Source organism: Onychostruthus taczanowskii, unplaced genomic scaffold (assembly GCF_017590055.1).
Source record: "Onychostruthus taczanowskii isolate IOZ18803 unplaced genomic scaffold, ASM1759005v1 scaffold38, whole genome shotgun sequence".
In the NCBI taxonomy this organism is placed as follows: Eukaryota; Metazoa; Chordata; class Aves; order Passeriformes; family Passeridae; genus Onychostruthus; species Onychostruthus taczanowskii.
The window spans coordinates 7253523-7273281 of record NW_024501237.1 but is presented as its reverse complement, the minus strand read 5'-3'; the positions used below and the strand labels follow the sequence as shown (position 1 = coordinate 7273281).

Genomic DNA, 19759 nt, shown 5'->3' with positions numbered 1-19759 from the left:
TTCAAAAACTACATTCACAAAGCTGTTGGGCAGATTTTCACCCTGCTAGAGCAGCATAGCACTAGAGAATTCAATAAACCTTTAGCCATTCCAACCAATTAAGAAACTAAAATCAGCATTCAAAAGGCATGCACAGGCACTTCTACCACCTAGACCTTCATTTTTTTTTAAACAGGTCACATGCTACACTGTATAACACTATATATATAAAACCTCCTCACACACAGGCCATTATGATTCCAAAAATTCAAAATTGTATCTTACCAAGACTGAACTCCAGCTTTGGCTCATTTGCAATTCTCTGAATACCTTTAAAGGTCAAGAAAAAGAAAAATTAGAGATAATTTGATTTCCATGTCTTACTTTCTAATACATTGTAAAACTTTCATGTGCCTGTAACTACTGCCATTGCCACTGAAGTAACATTTTATGTTAGAAACTCATGGGCAAAGCAAACTTGGATGAAATATTTGCCTGAAAAAAAGGCTACTTTTGAAGAAGACTTCTTTCTTAATAGAAACTTTCTGTTGCTGGGAAAGGAAACTAGGAAAAAAAACCCAGGTTTTCATGGAGGGGTTACTTGTAAGATTTTCAGTCACAACGACTGACTATATATGTGTTGGAAAAATATTAAGTCTCATAAGTAATTTTTAAGTAGGTATGTCATCACATTAAAAACAAACTCCATATTTAGTGAAAGTAGGTAGATCAGGTTAATATAGTAAAATATAAACACATTATTGATCTACAAACAAATTGTAAAGCAATAAGCCCAACTTCTATTTGTTGGAGAATAAATACATTAATTCCTCTTCTTACGTAGCAGGAACAGTTTAATCCATTGTGGAATTATGTTCTATTGCAAAGGGCAATATTTTCTTGCTATTTCTTGTGCTAAAATAAAGGAGTAAATCACAGAGATGCAACAACAGAAAAGTAGGAAGCAAGGAGGGATAGGTGAGTAACACTTAGTTGTTCATCTGATGCACAAAGTAATCGGATAACAAGTACAGTTTCAATGAACTTGTAGAAGTTAAACTCCTTCTTCTTGACATTTTTGCACTGCCTCCAGTAAGCATCATTAAATATTGGTCAGTATGGAAGAAATTGGTCAGATGGGAAGGATTGAGTTAGTATATGAAGTGGAGCAAGATTTTTGTTAAAAAAAAAAAAAAAATTAAAAACCCATGAACAAAAAAATCACCCCAAATTTATAGCTGTGTTTGCTCCATAAAAACATGATTCTGCTAAGTCTAGATTCACACAGTTCTCATTAGTGTAGCTATTCATTCACATCTGTGTGAGGAAAATTACAGCTGCAGAGCTTAGAAAGGTCAAAAAGAAAAAGAAAATTGGTTTTTGGGGTTTTTTAATGGAGCTTTAACAAATTTCTGAGTTGAACTCTGCCAGTAGCATATTGGCCTGAAACACCTTCATGAATATGCTGGCTACAGAACTGATTAAGTGACCAGGCAACTGAAATAGAGTCTTCTGACTCCAGTGCACCAAATACAATTCAACATAAGGCTACTTGCATTCAAATCCCCAGACTGCTTTAACATCACATAGAACAAACCTGTGATACTAGTTTAAATATCTCTAAAGATTTATACATTTATTAACATTATCAGACTATATTTTAAACAGTAGTCCATATAGCACATAAGAGGGAAAAAAATGCTTTAATTCTTATGAATAAAGTTAGAGAGAAAAACTCAGAAACACAGAAATCACAGTTGTTCCCCTGAAGGTTATATGCATAAATCAAAATATATCAGGGAAAAAAATTTAAACAAAATTCTCATCAGTTTATTCCCCTAAACTGCACTTTGAGAAGCAAGAAGTTGAACAACATTTTGGACCCTGCTTGTGACACTATCTGAACTGCCAGAGAGACTGGGCCACTTTTATTGTACCATTCCATAAAATGAGTACACGCACTTACTCGTTAACTGGGGCTCTCCTAGACTGTCTAACTGGGATGACGGGAAAAACTGTCGTGCTTCATCTGATGATCTCTCCTCTTTGACTTCCATGATCAGCCTCCGGAGCTGCTGAATTTTATTCCGCAAACCTTTCGAGTTCTCCTCTCCCAGTGCCACAGCCCAAGACTCAGTCTGGCTTTGATGCAGATTCGAGGCAAAGATCCGGTTCTGCACTCTGAAACTCTGCACTCAGAAAGTATGAAAGCAGCTCTTAGGGACTGTGATTGGAAAGGGGGATGACGGAAATACTGGTGTCACAAACAATCAAAACCACTACATACACACTTATGTTCATGGTCACAGAACCATGCAGCCCCATCCACCTCTGAAGTCAAATCCCATATCCTTCAGAATTGGTGCAGTACTAAACATATCCACAGAGTAATTCAAAGATCAGTTAACAGATGGCTAAATTACGTGGCAGAATCAAACCAAAATGGGAAATCCTTTTCCAGCACAGATTCTGCAGCCTACAAGGCAGCTCTCTGAGCTGCTAATTTGACAAAGAATTTGATTTAGCAAGGGCAGCAGACACAGTTCTGTCAGAGAGTGGGATTCACCAGAATGAATGTGTCCATCATCTCTTCTATTAAAGACCTCCATTATGCTCATCCTCTCATTCATCCTTGCCAGAATACAATCAGGAACACATGTAGATAATTTAGCATGACATAACTCCTTTGCAAAGACTCAACAGGTTGTATGTGGGAGCTTCTGACCTCATTATTATACACATGTCATTTGCTGTTCTGCCTGGAGTCTAATTGTTTAATGATCAAATTTTCTGAGAACAAAAAAAGAAGGGATCGGGGGGAAAGCTGAAGCTCCCAAGGAATCCAGGTAAGTAGCAAGGGCTGGTCATTTTATTAAGATTAGAACAGGAAGAAAAAAGACCTCTTAGGCATTTAAAATTTTGCAGAATAGATGGCTTCGCAGAGTCACAAATTCAATGTGACATTTAGTGCAACACACACCAAGAAGAGCAAACTGGGAAAGAAAGAAAATAAACTGTCAGTAACTAATTTAGAAACATAAAACTCTATAAAAAACCTGTGATATTGTATTAACAAGGATTTAAGTATTTCATTGGGCCTGAAAATCATTCTGAGGTAAATCAGCTATATTTATCATATCACTGGACAACACAGAACACTGAAAGGTTTTCACACTTAGTTTCAAAATCCAAACAACAATAGAAACAATAGAAAAGTTCTTTTCCATACAACGTGAACTTAAATTTCTTTTACTACCTTGAGTATTGAACCTTGGGCACTTGCACACATGTTATTCTAAACAGGTTTTCACTTCATAAACTGAGCATCTGCCAGTTACCAATAACCTCTGCTTTTATGGTTATGGAGGGGATAAAAGATGAAACCTCAGGTCTGGAGGGCTCTAAAAACTGTACACAAATCCCTGTGGAGATAGGACAAGTTTTTTGTCTGGGCTGGATCTAAGGAAATCCAATTGTGTGGCTGCAGATGCTGCTAAAAATGCTGGGTAACATTTCATGTACCATCTGGACCATAGATTTCATGAGGAAAGACTGGAAAGAGAAATTAAGTGGAAACATCTGCTTCAGGGGCAGATAAAAAGCTAATAAGGATTCAAATGCTTGCCTTTAACCCTGACTTGGTCAGAAAAAACAGGTATTCAGTTCTTGAGAGAAGAATATTCAAAATCTTAGAGAGCTTCAGATGTTCATTAGATCCTGTTTTCAGACAAGATCTTTTCTCGAGCGACCAAATCTGATCAATATGAGCTCTGCTGTTTGTCCAAGATGACTGAAGAGACAGAAGATTTAGCTGTAAGCTCTCCTGTGATCTGGTACTCCATGTGAGCCATACTTTCATGAAGTAGCCTTCAGAAAGACCAGTATTTAGAAGAGTTATTAACTTTTCTGTTGCTCTTATAAGGTCTACACCAGCAGAATGCTCTACTTCCTCCTCCTGTCATTGACATCACTGAGTCTGAAGTCTGTCATATTTCATAGTATTTTGGAGCTACTAGTGGAAAGGAAAGGAAAGGAAAGGAAAGGAAAGGAAAGGAAAGGAAAGGAAAGGAAAGGAAAGGAAAGGAAAGGAAAGGAAAGGAAAGGAAAGGAATGTAAGCATCAAGATCAAAATTAACTAATTCACTTCAATTAAAAAAAAAAAATTAAAAAAAACAAACAACCAAACGAAACTTAAAAACTGCACAATAACAACAAAAAGAAACCACACACACAAACAAAAAAAGCCACCAAAATGCACACACACAAAAAAAAAAACCACAAAGTTAACATCTGCTTATACCATTCAACCTTTTAAAGGAAAAAAACACAGACAATTTTAATAAAAGCGGTTTGGATATCCAAAATACCTTAGGTGAAAGAAAAGCTGTCAAAGAAACAAGTCAACACTTACCAGCCAAAATACAAATATACCAAAGTGTTCTTTTCATTTCTCCCTTTATCTTTAAATGGAAATAGGAACAGTAATCTTGCCTTGAAATATCCTACCACTAGCTTGGTAAAAAACATCTGCTTTGGGAGGAAATCTATGTTTTTCAATTCATGAAATCATGTTATTTATATTTACCTCTTAGCTGTAAAAATCAGACTGCCAAGCTCAAAAGGCTTACTGAATCATCATTAATATGCATGGAACCAGAAATGGAGAGTGAAATGCAGTAGAAGTGGGCATAATTCTGATCTAACAGGTGCTAGTTTTGAGATGTGGAAATTCATTCTAAACTATCACTTCAGAACACTACAGTTTGCTATATTTAGATCCTTGGAGTACTCTGACAGCTAAGTTAAATTCTGAAAAGCATATGAAAATGTCTGGAAAATACTCATCACTGCAAATGTAAAAAGTTTCATTCTGCAGTAAGAATGAAGGTATCAGTAGGTACACTGATACCAGTATACCTGGTAGGTAAGTTACCCATCTCAGTAGGTAAGTTACCTATTTTCCATTCTGTTTCAATGCACATAACCACAGCATGGTTTGTGTTGGAAGGGACCTTAAAGATTATCTAGCTCAATAACTCTGCCCCTAGACAGGAATACCTTCTGCTAGACCAGGCTGCTGAAGGACCCTCCAACCTGGCCTTGTCCCCAAGGATGGGACACCCACAACTTCTCTGGATAAACTGTGCCTGTCCCTCACCATCCTCACAGTGAAGGATTTCTTCCTAACATCTAAACCTGTTCATTTTTAGTTTAAACTGATCCCCCTGTCCTATCACTCCATGGCCCTGTAAGAAGTCCCTCTCCAGCTCTTCTGTAGGTACTGGAAGGTTTATATATGTACCAAAAGTCAACTTGCCAGAGGAAATACAACAAGAAAAATGCATGCTGGTAAAAAAAGTCTGTTGCAATAAAGGAGCACACAGGTTTATTTATGTAATAAAGATCATAATCTCTTTGCTCTTCTCCTTCAAATAGTTGCCGACTATTATTTTAAATCAACTGCATACAGTACTCCCTAACAAGCTCAGACATTTAATTCCAAATATCAGTAGGGGGAAAAAATTGATATGAATCTTTCCCAAAATGAAAGTAATGGACCAACAAATGTAACCAAGGCCTCAAACAAAGCGCAGACATATCAGAAGAGTTATATAAATAATTAAATAAAAATTGCTGGTCCATGTTTTATTAAAATATTAACATTCAAATAAATAAGAGATATGTTAATTTATAACAATATAAATAGTAGACCTAAATGCAGTAGTACTTCATAGGTGGACAAAAGCATTTCATACTTTGCTGCTAAAAGTTATTGTAGAACACAAGCACCCTGCACTATACTGTTATTGCTGAAAGGAGATACGATGAGTAGTTTTGGAAAAAAAACTTACCTTTTGAAAGCACTTACTGCTAACCTCAACAACAGTGGCTCATCTAGTTTGCACTCCTAGTTTTATTGTTGTGATACCATTTTTGAACAGGATGACATGTAAGCTTTAAGAACATACTATATTAAGAAAATTTTCTATTTGTGAATCTGCAATAGCAGAACAATAATCCTCCTCTTAAAGTTGGACATTCCCAAGTTGGGTTTCCAGCTCATAAACCAGGGGAATACCTTAAAAAAACTAAATACACTGGTTTTCTTTGCAGAACAAACTTTGAACTCAGTAGTAGTTGTTGGAATCCAAAATGCAGGGAATTCTCAGAACTTTGGACCTGTAGGCCAAAGCTTAGAATTAAAATCCTATAATTAGGATTTTATCTGAGTCCGTGGAAAAGGCTTCCAAACTTAAGCGCTAGAAGCAAGAATATGGATTTATAGTTTGAAGCAGAGACACATTAAGCTAAGTAAAGTTTAGAGTTTTGAAGTGTAGTACTGTAAGGTTGTGTGTCATAACATGATTGGCTAAGAAAGCTTACATTCTAGCATGAGACCATAAGACAAAATATTTAAGGATTGAGTTGTTAGCAGTGTTTTATTGGTTAATAAATCCTTAAAAGGTCTTGTAACTAGAGGTCTTGTGACCATCTAAGCCATACAGTGAAGATGTGAGCCAAATTCCCCCTTCCTGCCTATGTAGAAAACAAGAAAAATAAATCACACCATCAAAAGCAACTCAGAGGTCTCATCTCTAATTCACCAAAAATTCCTTCAAAATACCCACAGTACTAAATTGAAAGGAAAATTAGATATCACTGTAGCTCTATCTCTCACTGCTCCTCCTCATTTCAGTATCAGAGACCCAACGGAAGGCAAGACCTGAGGATATGGTCTGCTCACCAACAACTCTGCTTAAGCACCGTCTCAGTGTGACTTTCTCCCACAGAAGTCAGCATAGACAGTTTTGGTTCTACAGGACTTCTTCTGCTCAAATAAGTAACTCAATGCCCCTACTCTGAAGGATTGCTGTCGAAAAAGGGAACAGCACAAACAGCTGACACATTCCTAGTGGCACTGGAAAGCCTTTTCTACTCTAATCCAACAGCCTAAAATCAGAAATGTATGTTGATGTTATTTCCTTCATCCTCAGAAAATTTTTCCTTCTTTACATTATTTCATAATAAAATTTGTTCTTCCTAAGTTTTTCAATTTAACAGTAGCAGTTGCTTCTTTTCCCTCTAAATACTTATATAGGTCAGCTGTTTTTAATTTCTTGCTAAAAATGTCTGAGTGATATTTCCCTGAAATTTTTAAAGTATTTTATTGCAATTTTAGTCACAACCTTTTACACAGAAACTTTGGTTTCCGTTAATTCACCAAAAAGCTTTAGGCAGTTATTGGAGCTGATTCTTGTCTTTCAAAAGACTGCAGATTAATGGAAAGGTTTTCAAAATAAAAACATAATAAAATAAAACAAATACATTTCCACTTTGGTTTTACACCTCATTCACTTGTTATTAACCTTTTTTTTTTTTAAGAAGTTTTTTGGTTTATTTTACTAGACAGTTAAAGGTGACAGGAAGACTGATACTCTTTGGCTTGCTGTATTTTCCTTCATGAGAGTTTAAGCATAACGTCATGTTGAACAGGACAAAGAAGAAATTACTGGGACAATTCAAATTAATAAAATGTACAAAGCCCACAGTCAACATCCACAATGACAGCCTTGACTTTTTTAGAGGATCACTATTTTTCCTCCTAGGCTAACATGCAAAGTAAGAGAGTTCAAAAAGGTTAAAGGTTGTCTGTCTCTTTTCACACACACCAGCAAAAAAGCAGTTCTCAGCTCAGCAGCAATGGAAAAGGGTTAAGAATATCAGTGAGTCACTGACACTCAAAATATGAAGCAACAACACAGCTAACTACCATATGCTGTAACAAAAGTAGAATGAAAGCTTTAATACATAAATTATATCCGCAGGATACTTCTAATACAGACATCAGAGGCTTTTAATTCACAAAGCTGTCTGAATTCTATATGATGATGCATTTCATGTTCAAATTAGTAGTGATGAAATCATCCCATGGTTACTCATGATGTTATGTTAATCTTTCTTTGGAAGTTACCTTTTCAATCAAAGATAAAGAATTTAATTAAATTTTTTATCTTCAGTGATTTTTTAAATTTTGCAATGCTGGAATAAACTTACATAAGTTACTATTATAAGTTCCATTTAAGTCCCTACAGAGCCTCACTAAGAGTGTATTTGAAATTAATATAGCATGACGCCCCAGGTTGACCACTGCAGTAGAACACTGTTTCTTCTCATGCCTGTACCTTCCACAAAGGCCACACTGCTTATACCCTTTCATTAAACACCACACCTATACTGGAAGCAATGGAAACCACACAAATATTTGAATACCACATTGGTATCTCAAGATCCCTGAACAAATACACTGCAGCATTCATTGACAGTTCCAAGGGTGGCCTTTGCAAAGCAGTGGATTGCTTTTCCTGAATGGAAGCAGTTCATATCTCTGGCTGGACCATCAGTCTGCCTTAAAAAAAGCAGGATTCAGAGACCTTCCTTCTCTGCCTAGATCTGCAAGGGAAACCTTTGCATATGCCTCATTAATGCATCTCTAAAACAGGGAGTAATCCTGATCTGCCTTTCCAGGCCACCACTATTGAAACAAAAGTCTCCAAATTTAAGTGGCTTGCATACTACAAATGGCAAAAGGGAATGCTTGCTGTCTTAGGGGTATCCCTACATACAGTCCCTTTTTTATTATTTTCCTGATTTACTAAGTTCATCTACTATGATTTAGATGACTGACCTTGTACGAAAATCTGCTTTCTTCCTTTGCTCACTCCCACCCACCTCACCAGCCCTACCTGGATGTTACAGCTCTTACCTCCCTAACTCTCACTAAGGGACCACACACAGGGAAGCAATACAGGCTTTAACGAATCTCTCCTCCTGAATGACAGAAGAGATTTACAGATCAAAATAAGGCAGTGCCTGCATGCTGTCTCTCGCATCTGGTTTCATTTCACTGTGCCTGTTTTTTCTTGGGGACATTCCCAATTTTGCATTGTACACCATTATGTGGAGGAAAGGGAGCAGAGTTGTATATGCACGAGGCTCTGTACAACATAGTGGTCAACTTCAGACTGCTCCTGGTGTCAGTTTCCACATTGAATCACAGAACCCCTATTGCCCTATTTCAGGGAAGCACAACAGCGACCCAAAGACCACCCTGTCTTGCTAATGGTGACCAGTTCTCAGTAGAAGGGCACATAAAGCCTTCACCACATGCAGAGTCAAAGTTCATCTAACAAACCCTTCTCTTTCCTTCCATGGTCCACTTGGAAACCTTCTGAGTTAGGCTGCTTCACAAGCACTTGAAGCCCTGACAGGATTATGTACTTTGTCTGATGACTTCTGTACAGCCCTCCTGTTTCACAGCCCACAGTGCCCTGAGGTGATCAGCAGCTCCACAGAATCACTAGAGGTCGCATGAACATGTCCTTATTTTTCCCTCCATGCTTATTCCACTGCCCTTCATTATGTTCTCTTCCTCAATATCCCACTCAGTCTCCTTTTCTCACTCTTATAACTCCTAGGATTCAATCCACCAGTCAGAGACACATGGAGACAATTGGACAAAGGCGCTCTCCAATCCCCCTTCACGGTTCCAAACTGAAGCTTGCAAGATGAAGAAAATGTCCTTTGAACACAGGTTAAATCTCACAGCCTCCTTACTTGGAGCCTCTGCTGTGCTGTGGCACAACTCTCCTCCATGAGTTCCACAAGAAATTTGACATTGTGAGCAGCTATGTCCTCCTATCCTGCTTTCATCTGAATCTTTTAAAGTCCCAGATATACATTCTACAGCTTTTTTTGGCTCCCAATAGCCAATGGATCTAATCTTGTGACAACACAACTAGCTTTTCATGGTCAAAGCCCCTACTGATAAAAGGCCTCTCTTCCTAGTTCATGAGTCTTGCTTTTCTCCCCCGTTTTGTCTTCTGAATTTCATTCTACCCTACAGCACATGGATTATTATTTCACTTCTTTTAGTACTTTATCCTCATTCTGTACACTGTATATCGTTTTCATTTGTCTTCAGTTTTATTCTAATACCTTATAATAGTTCAGCTTTCTTTTCCCATCCAACAAATCACCAGCCAGATTGTCATCCTTGCTCTCCAGCATGGGAAAATTGCCAAGTCTGAAATACATTTCTCCTCTACCTGTCTTGTCTTTTCCTCTGTCTTGTTTGGTCATGCCCCAGGAATTCATCATCATTTGCTGGCTCTGTTTACCTGAACTTTCCTACACTGTTTCTTATTTTCCCCTTTAATACGTTTTTAGAGGATGCACAGAATGCCACCCTTACCCCTGATTCCTATTGAAACACCATCAACCTTCAAAACTTGGTTTTGGAAAGTCTGTCTCTCAGCTAGTTCCTAATTATACAAACTTATTTCTTCCTCCACACATATTCACAGGCTGTCTTTTCTCCACAGGCAGCCTGAAGTGCTTACTTAGTATCCATTATTGTCTATGCCCCAGCTTTTGGGCTTAAAATCTGCCAGTGTCGCTGCCACAGAAATCATCCTGTTTGCAGGCTCCAAAGCTAATTGAGTCCTGTCAGCAATTACAGCTGTATTCTGGGTTCATTCAGCAGCATTGTGTTCAAGCATTGTAACACAAGTGTCAGAAGGGAACTGACATAACTGTATTCATACTCATAAAGTTGGGAACTCTATGAATGAACTGGACTCATTGAGGGCACAATTAGAAAGTCTCAATTTGAGAGTCAATGGGAAACATTCAGCTCTTATAGTCAGGGAAAGCAATGCTTCCAAACCCAGAAAGAAATACTTTTTGATGCAGTGCCTCAACACCAGGTATGAAATACATTATTTTGTTCCCTACAAAAGATGAAGGATTTGAGCTATTCCGGATTTGAGCTATTCCCCAGATTACTACCCAGTTAAGGATAAAATTCACAATTAATATAATTTAAGTCACTGCCTTCTCAAACATGACCAACCACTATGAATCACTTCAGCAGGTGAGGACAAAAGTCAGCATAATTAATGCAACCCTTTCTTAGAAGTGGGCTGGAGACTGTGGTGCATAAAAAGATAGGAGCTTCTACTGAATTTAAATGTATCCATCAAGCCCACAAATACAGCCTAACTTTTTTACCTTGGCTCTTAGACCAACACAGCTAACAGAAAATGGCAAATTGTTCTAAGGACTTCAAAACCCCTGCAGAGGTATCAGAAAGAATTCATGTCATAAAAAAAATGTAATACAATGGCTATTTCAGTGGCTCCTGCAGAGAAAACTGTCAGCACTTTCTCCAGATGAAATCTTTCTCCTAAATAAGGATTCTGATTTATATGAGAGAGCTATTTTTTCTGCTGTTTTTAACAATTGTATGAATGAATAATTGGCAAGAGGTAAGAAAAACAGAAAACTTGTCATTTAATAGGGAGTTAGCAATGATTAGTTATTGAAGAATAAGATGCATTGACTATGCATCAACATAAACCCCATCTTGTACAAGATACCTGACAAAACAGAGTCTCAAACTTCTATTTATTGTCAGAGGAAGATGATGACATAGCTTTCACTTGATTTTAGGATTTTCTTTGTAGGCATGAATTCAGAGACCACCAGTATTTAAGTGTATGCATTGAACAGACAGTGGGATATATTTTAGTTAAATTTCTAGCGAAATTCCAATGCCTGGGTGGCTGGGGTTTTTTTTTTTTTTTTTTTTTTTTTTTTTTTGGCAGAAATAAGAGTCACACTGAACATATCAGATATGTCTTAATTACTGAGAACTATTGAAACATTTGTTTTACTCCTGAATTCCACTACCCAGAAGCACTCCAGGATTACTACTTCAGAGGTATCAGAGCTCTGTGAAACAAAGACGGCAAAACATCAGGATTTGGAACCTAACTGGGAAGTCCTTCTGTTTGTCTGTTCACACCTGAAGTGACACAGAGATACAAAGACAACGAAGCACAGAAGTCACTAGGCAGATGGATAAAGGCATTCTTTAATTACTGATCTGTGCCATCCTACTTCAGATCAATGAGTTAAAAAATGAATAAACTGTAAGAAAAGACCCTGCAGGAAACTTTAAAAAGTAACTTCAGAGGGTTTTTGTCTTACTTCCAGTATTTGAAAGTTTAGATGACACCTCATTCCTGGGAAAGTCAGGCAATCCCAGCTCAGTCAAACTTTCATAATTTCTAACAAGGCTGAATCAAATGTCAGATTCTATTCAAAGACTAGGATATTTTCAAGTGAACAAAATAACACATAATTTTACAGAAGGCATTTCTCTTCCATTTTTATTTGAAAGGGATTTCTTTATCAGCACTTGAAACTTTGAATATGGTCTCTGGCTATGAAATTCAAATGACATTAAATTATATGGACCTATTGCTGAATGCAATAGGATACAAAATACCACTATAATTTTTTGTGAGTGCTTTGCAGACAAGATGCAAACTTTCCTAGTTAATAAGTGTGACTCATATTTCAGAAGAGTAAAGCTATCAATCACTCCCTCAGGATTAGTATTTTTTCCCTTAAATCTCTTATTATCCATTATCCATTTTTTATCCTTAACTGTTAACTAATAACCCTCAGTCTATGCACCCATAACTCCCTTCACACCAGGTTCCCAACATGAATGTTACAGAGCTCACTCTCAACTTCAGTGAGATTCTTCAGGGATTAATGCAAATGCTTGTTTCAGCACCCCTTCCCCAGGTGGTACTTTATTCCAAGTGATCCTAAAGATAAAATGTTTTTCATATTGTGCAGCAATTTTACCAAAAGCCTGAACTTTAGGTTAACATATCTGCCACTTACTGGATGACTTCATAAAACAGTTCATATTTATAACACCTGCCTAATATGCACAAGTTTTCTTGTCTACCCCTTTCTCTGTATCTATGCTGCTTTATTTGGCCCACCAGAACAAGACTCAAACTTTTTGCCAAGGGTTTCGGGTTAATTTTCAAGTGGATGTCTTGATCCTGCTTTTCTCACAAAAGGACCTTTTACTTACATTGTGATACACTGTCTTTCATTACTAAAACTGTGACAATTCAATACAAGACTGAAAGGCTGACTAGAAACAGAACACATTTCAGAAAAGGATTTCCTTGAAAACTCTGTATTTATTCTCTCTAACATTTTACCACTTACTAAATGAATACTCCAAACCCAGTTATTAAACACAAATCAACACCCAAAGGAAACAAAAGGTTTAAATAAAACAGGTAAGTATGAAAAAAGCACACAATGTTGTATTGAAATATGAAAAATTCATATGAAATATAAATTCAAGAGACAAACTGTAGTTCACTAAGAAAAAATAGTCTTATCTAGAAACTACTTGTAAACTGATTTCTTCGAAAAATTACTCTCACTGGGCTGGTCTAAAAGGAACATATTGTCATGCAGACAGAAAAACAGCCCATCTGATTGTTTAAAACAGAGAGAAAAGGAAAAAGTAGTGAAACAGTGCTGTGAGTTTTGGTAATAACCCAAGTGCTATGTTGAGAACTTTTTTATTTATAGAATCCATCAAGTCAGTGGCAACCCAGCAGCAATTCTCAAGTGCTGTTGAGTGAAGCATTCTCTGAGGATCTACCAGGTCTTTATGACCAAGAGCTAAAGTCAGTTTGGGAAAATAGGCAATAATAGTCCAACAAAACAAACAGCAGACTAATTAGGAAGAGTCTTCCACTGCAATGATCCTGGTAACTATTTTAATTCTTTACATTTCAAAGCCCCAACAGAGTCTCTCTTGAAACCAGGTAACTCTTCCTTGAAAAGTAGATAATGCAGGCTCATACCTTCAAGAGCTGGCAATCTTTTAGTGGAGATATGACCAAGAAAGAAACATGAGAAGTCCCCAGACATAACATTCCCTCCAAAACATATAACTGTGGTGAGTGGATATATATGTCAGTAGGCAAAGAAAAGCTGTTACACAGCTTTTAGGTGAGCCAGGTGTTTGGAAAGACAAAGGATGAGGAATGACACCTTCCATGTAGTTTTCTATAGTTGCCAAGACTGAAAGACGTGGTATTTTGATTTGTACATGAATGACAAGTGTGTAATACAAATAAATTGGCAAGTAGGCAGCAAAAATAGCTTTCAAACAATTCTCGATAAGCTGTCTTAGTGCAGTCTGTCTCACAATGCAGTTGAATACAACAGTAACTGCAAACACAAGAGAGAAGAAGATGATTTCAAGCTCTCTGCATTTTAAGCCCCCAGATGCTGCAGCTCAAGAGCCTCTTTAGAGACAAGTTACTTCCCTTTCTGCACCAGTGGAAGCTGGAATGAACGCTGCAGCTTCAAATGAATCTGAATGCTCTTCCAAGATCCAAGATCCAGGCCACTGAGCAGAGGACATGTATTTACTTCTTCTTTACATAAGAGAAAACAGAAAGGAAAACAAGGAAAAAGGATGAAAGAGCATAAGGCTGCCAGAAAATAAAACACCTGTTGCTGCAAAACATTTCCCATATCCTGACACAAACCTGAATAAAAAAATCTTCAGAATTGCCATTATGGAGGACTTTTCATCCTTTAGATGAGCTGTGCTATGGCCTGTCACACAAAAAGCTAACAAGAAACTTACTTACAAATTAAATAACAAAATTGTGATCAAGGAAACCATTATGCATATCTGATAAAGGATCTGCTTTGTTTTTCAGCATCTGAAGAGATCCAAAATTTCTCCTATTTTAGATGCGTAACATAAGCTCATCTGGACTAGCTATTACCTTATTTTTCTAGGTTTTCTTTTATTAAAAGGGCACATTGTAATGATCTTGTCTTTATGCATAGAAAATATTATCAAAATCAGGTCTGAACCACTGTGTTAAGGTGCAATATATTTGGGAGGTTTTACTCCTGCCATTGGTATTATTCAATAACTGTAACAAAAATTTACTGAATCAATCCAAACGCCAAACAGCAACTGGACAAACTCTTACATCTTCCCCTAAACAGTGATAAACTCAATAGGCACCCCAACCACCATCCCATATCGGGAAATTGTAAAACAGTCATTTGAGGAGACAATTACATTATTTCTAAATCTGAATCAAATATCTCAGCGAAACTGCTAAAGAAGAGTCCCCAAACCTAGAAAATTAAAGCACTGAGAAACTTTTGAATCTGTCAAAGAGAACATCACATTTGAGCTATTTCTGCATTCCTCTAGATCTGATTTGGTGTACCATTGTGGGGGGGAAGAAGTGCGCCATTGTGAACCGATTTTACAACAGGAGATTTGTTCCTGGAGGCAGGGGAGGGAACCCACTGATAGGTATATCAAGCCAAGAACTAAGCTGACAGTTAAAATTAGAAGTGACATTCCAGGTAATTCCTTTGTGTTAAAACAGTAAGTAAAGCTATAGCACTGTAGAAAGAATACAACAGAAAGCAAAACTTCTTCTAATAAGACCTTATTTAAAGCCTCCCCAGTCATCTGGGGTGTGTGTGTGTGAATTGCAGAGTTAATTTCTTTTAAAAGCATATATTCACAAATTCAAAAAAATTAAATCAAAACCCTCTAGACTAGGGATGCTACATACACCAAACTGCTTGTGTTTTTTCACATGAGTTATTTTCCCTGGTACTGGCAAATGATCTAATCAGACTGATAGTAGCTCAATAATGAAGGTATGTACACAGGTTACACTTTTGATTATGCTACAAAAACATTACCACTTACATTTGATATTCAGGCATTAGCAAAGATGATGTCCATCACTCCACAGAAAAAGTACAGCTTCTTATAGATTCAACAAGAAAAAAAGGAGCAGGAATTATAGTGTAATATCATTCACAAACAGAAAAGCTAGTGGTCTTAAATTTATTTCCATACATTTCCACAGCAATATGTCCATTACCAGAGTAAAAAAAAAAAAATCTAATTTTGAGATATTAACAAATGACTCCATAGCAATCACAAACATATAATTTGCAGAATTAAAAACAGCCCTTTAAATGCTAGCAAGCAGAATTCAACAATCCAAAATCTCCCTCAATATTGTATATTCTTCTGCCATAATAATATCTCCATCCTGTGTCTATTAAGTAACGTGAATCCTAGAACCCAAGCTGTGTGATAAGGAAAAATGCTTATAAACTTTCTTCACAAGTCTAGTGTTCTTCATCAACATTTATGGATGTTGACTTTTATCTGCTACTTAATTGCTAATGGTTTAGACTTGCAAGGGTATTTTATGACTACTCATATTTGGCACCCCATCTTAACTATTTAGCAAGTAACAGAATTTCTCACCTCACTGCCAACCTTCTTTTCACTATTTATGCAGATGTGACAGCACCAGGCTGTCACAGTTCCTAGACCTGATATTATATTCAACTAGTTATTCACGTAAGTGGAAGACTAGCAATATAGTAGTCAGCATTATTTGCATCAGAAGATGAGAAAAACTATATTGAAAGGCAAATGAAGAATGCAAGCATATAAAGTGAATGAAAATAGTTGCTTATATAACTATTTTCCATGAACTTTTGGAAGTAAAAGATATTTTCAGGAATCACAGAGATCATTGATTTAAATGATGCACAAACTACATGTGCAACTAGTCTAATACATTTAAAGTATGAACATCATAAGTGACAACACAAACTGTAGCAAAATATGGCATTCTAAATATACTTCAAGAGCAGAGAAAACAGGACCAAACTGCATTCTACTCACTGGTCTCCAACAAGTAATATGTTATGCAAATTACCTCTGCAGAGAACTGTACTTTATTCAAGACTGAGCTTCATGAACCACAGAACGCCAAAGAGAACCTCAGGATGGAACACTTCCTAACAAAATATCCTTTTTAACCATTCTTACATTTTCCCCCAATGTGAAAAATTAACCCAAAATTCACTACGTGTTACTCACTTTTCACACAACCTTAGGATAAAAAAAAAAAACTGGAATAGAAACACTGCAAAAATTAAGTGGTTTGATATATTTTTAATTATAAAGTGCAAATGTATCTAGTGTATGTATTGTAAAGATAACTCCTTCTGCTTCCTTGGACTGCCCACAGTGATGTTCATTTGAAAGCAGGCTATGATTTTCCCCAACACAGCCCCTAAGCTTTAATCTCCTGCACAGTGCTTTCAGAAGTAGCAAACAGAATATTTTTCAGGATGCTTAAGACTTGTCATGCTAAGAGATGGAATGTGTGATTAGCTGTAGTCCCTAAGAGGATCAGAAGTCATCCTAGAAGACCTGTAAATTGTCACCAGACCCAATGTCACTAAACACCAACTTCTGAACAGAGAACCAAATAAGAGAAATACTTGAATTCTTCTTAGGCTTCTTCATGTTAACTTCACCATTCCTTCTCCAGCACTTGCTTTTCCTTTCCTCTCTTTTTTGGAGCTGAAGAAATTACAGCTCTCCAGGCCACTTCTAAGAAGATATGTCAGAGCAAGGTACACTCTGCCTTTAATCTGCACATCTGTGTCTTTTGTAAGAGCAGCAGAATTAGGCCCTTAAAATATAGCAGAGATATACAGAGGATATGATATCTGAGGAAAAACAAAGCAAAAAACCTTAGACAACAGCCATAGAAATAAAGATTATTGGTTTTTTATCTCCCAGAGAAATTTCTTCTCATATTCCCTTGAAACCATTAAGTCACTGAACAGAGTGATCAATTCATGTGTGGGCAATCAGAGGAAAGGTTATAGGTTATAAGCTATCTAGGTTATAAGCTCTCAATTTAGAAAGCTTACATCATACTATTTGAAATGAGAGAGATTAATTAAGCTTCATCAATTTTAGTTTAAAAAAGAAAAACATCTCCCTTCACTACTGATTAGCAACATTATTTCAGACATCTTACTGGCTTTTTGGTGTTCAGGATTACATCTCTCATGAATTAAAGTATTCACATGGTTGCAGGACTTTGGTGCTTTGGAATCCGGAGAAAATGTAAACAGCAAGACTAATGTTTATGATTAAGTTAATATCAAAGGAAATGGTGAAATCTCACAAAAAATAAGCTTGCCCCAATTTATTCTTAACAGACAAATTTGTACAGAGATACTTGTTAGAAGAACAAGTCCTTCAACTCAAAAAAAATCACTGTTTTGCTTTACTAAAACATCATACATTCCTATTTTGGAGTATTTGTAACAACCATAACTAAGCATGAACAAATATTTAAGAAATAGGCTCATTCATGCAGACAATTGATATGGGACAAAACCAGCCAGATAGGACACTTCTCATTAAAGAGTTGTTTCATCTCTGAGCTCTCAACCATCATCAAGGGAAACCTACACAGCATTTCTCAAATCCAAGCTTTGAAATGGCGGATGCAGTTTTACAAGGAACTAGACTGACATAATGGCAAAAATGCATAACTCTCCTAGATACCAAATACATCCAAGGGGCCTTAAAATAAAAATTATGGGCCCCATATGATCTCTTCCTTCCACAGTCAACTCCTCACATTCCACCAGCTATAAACTGCCTGACCCTTAGGAGGCAAATGCTTTCACATCTCTTCACTCCACCAAGAAAATACTGTCTACTTTTCTCCTGCATCCCCTCCCAGGAGCTACCTTCTGTTTCTGAGATGGCAAAATTGATCTCTATTCAACACTTAGAAACAGTCTTCACTTTCTATTTAATTTTGAATACTGATGTTTTGATTTCCTTAACAAAGGCATTTGTGATCAAGAACGTGTCATGTGTCAGCTATGTCACCTGGTCTAATAAACCCCACAGCCTCCAGCTACTGATCTTTATTGTGTTCTTCCATCAGTTCTTCCATCAGACCACTATCACTGTTCAACGTAACACACACAAAAAGAAAAAAGGAGTAATGAGCCCACAGAAAAAAAATTTAGGAAAGGTATTTTTAGCAGTTAGGAAAGAAAGATCAATAGGTGAATATGTGTGAGCAAGGAAGGCACCTACTTGTTTGAGTGGGGACACCACTGCATGTTTAAATTCAAACTACATTTAGCAATTAATTGTGCAGTTCAAATACAGTTTTCAAAGGGACGTAGCAAAGAGTAGCACTGGGGTTTCTACTTAACAGAATTCTTTTTTTAAATTTTAAATTCTTTTTTAAATAATGATGAGTAAATACATTAAAGCAAACTTTTATCTGTACTTAGACCTATTGCACCTTCTCTGTGTAAATGTTTTCTTTCTACATTTTATAAAAATCAAAGTATAGTTAAAAAGGAAACCACAAAATTCAGTCCCAAACTGAAAACCCCAGGTATGCAATCTCTATTTGAAGCCAAGAGCATGAAGAACAAAAGTGTCCAGCTGCAGAAACCACCAGTCTTCTGGATTCAAAGCAAAATGAATACAGCCATTATAAAGTTAGATTATTGAAATGCAATGAATCCAGAAATTGTTGATCATAGCATCAACAAGCCCTAAATATTTCTTCATTTACATCTAAATTCTATTTTGATATATTTCACTTGCCTCAAATATGGTGTCTGATACTGAAGTCTAAAGGAGCACACATTGGCTATAAACAGCAAACATAAAATTTATTGTTAAATTAGTGGTAAGTGAAAAGCTCTAAAATATGCCTTAAAATACATATCCTTCATCAAATACTAAGGCTATTTCACAGGCCACCTTTAGGTACTATGCATGACATTAATATCAGATTTACCATCACCACGACAGATGTCTCAATTTGCTTTGAAATTTGTTCCAATATTCTATTATTCAAAAAATGGTACACAATAAAGAAAGCAGTCAAGAATAAAATATTTTGAAATCTTTGCTATCATCTAGAGAAACAGTATTGCTTATCCCTCCAGTCTCACAAAAATTCAAACTCTTAATTTC

At 36.6% G+C, this 19759-nt stretch overlaps 1 protein-coding gene across 7 annotated transcripts in view; it reads right to left on the bottom strand.

The window, feature by feature from the left end:
* The window catches only part of INPP4B (inositol polyphosphate-4-phosphatase type II B), a 319336-nt gene that overhangs the window by 206817 nt on the left and 92760 nt on the right, over nucleotides 1-19759 (bottom strand). For all 7 annotated transcript variants that reach the window (XM_041411957.1, XM_041411958.1, XM_041411961.1 and 4 more), the window contains 2 exons: nucleotides 1946-2168; nucleotides 265-309 (listed from right to left, as the gene is read on the bottom strand). In XM_041411957.1, the coding sequence (XP_041267891.1) occupies nucleotides 265-309; nucleotides 1946-2168 (268 nt within the window). The remainder of the gene's footprint in view (nucleotides 1-264; nucleotides 310-1945; nucleotides 2169-19759) is intronic.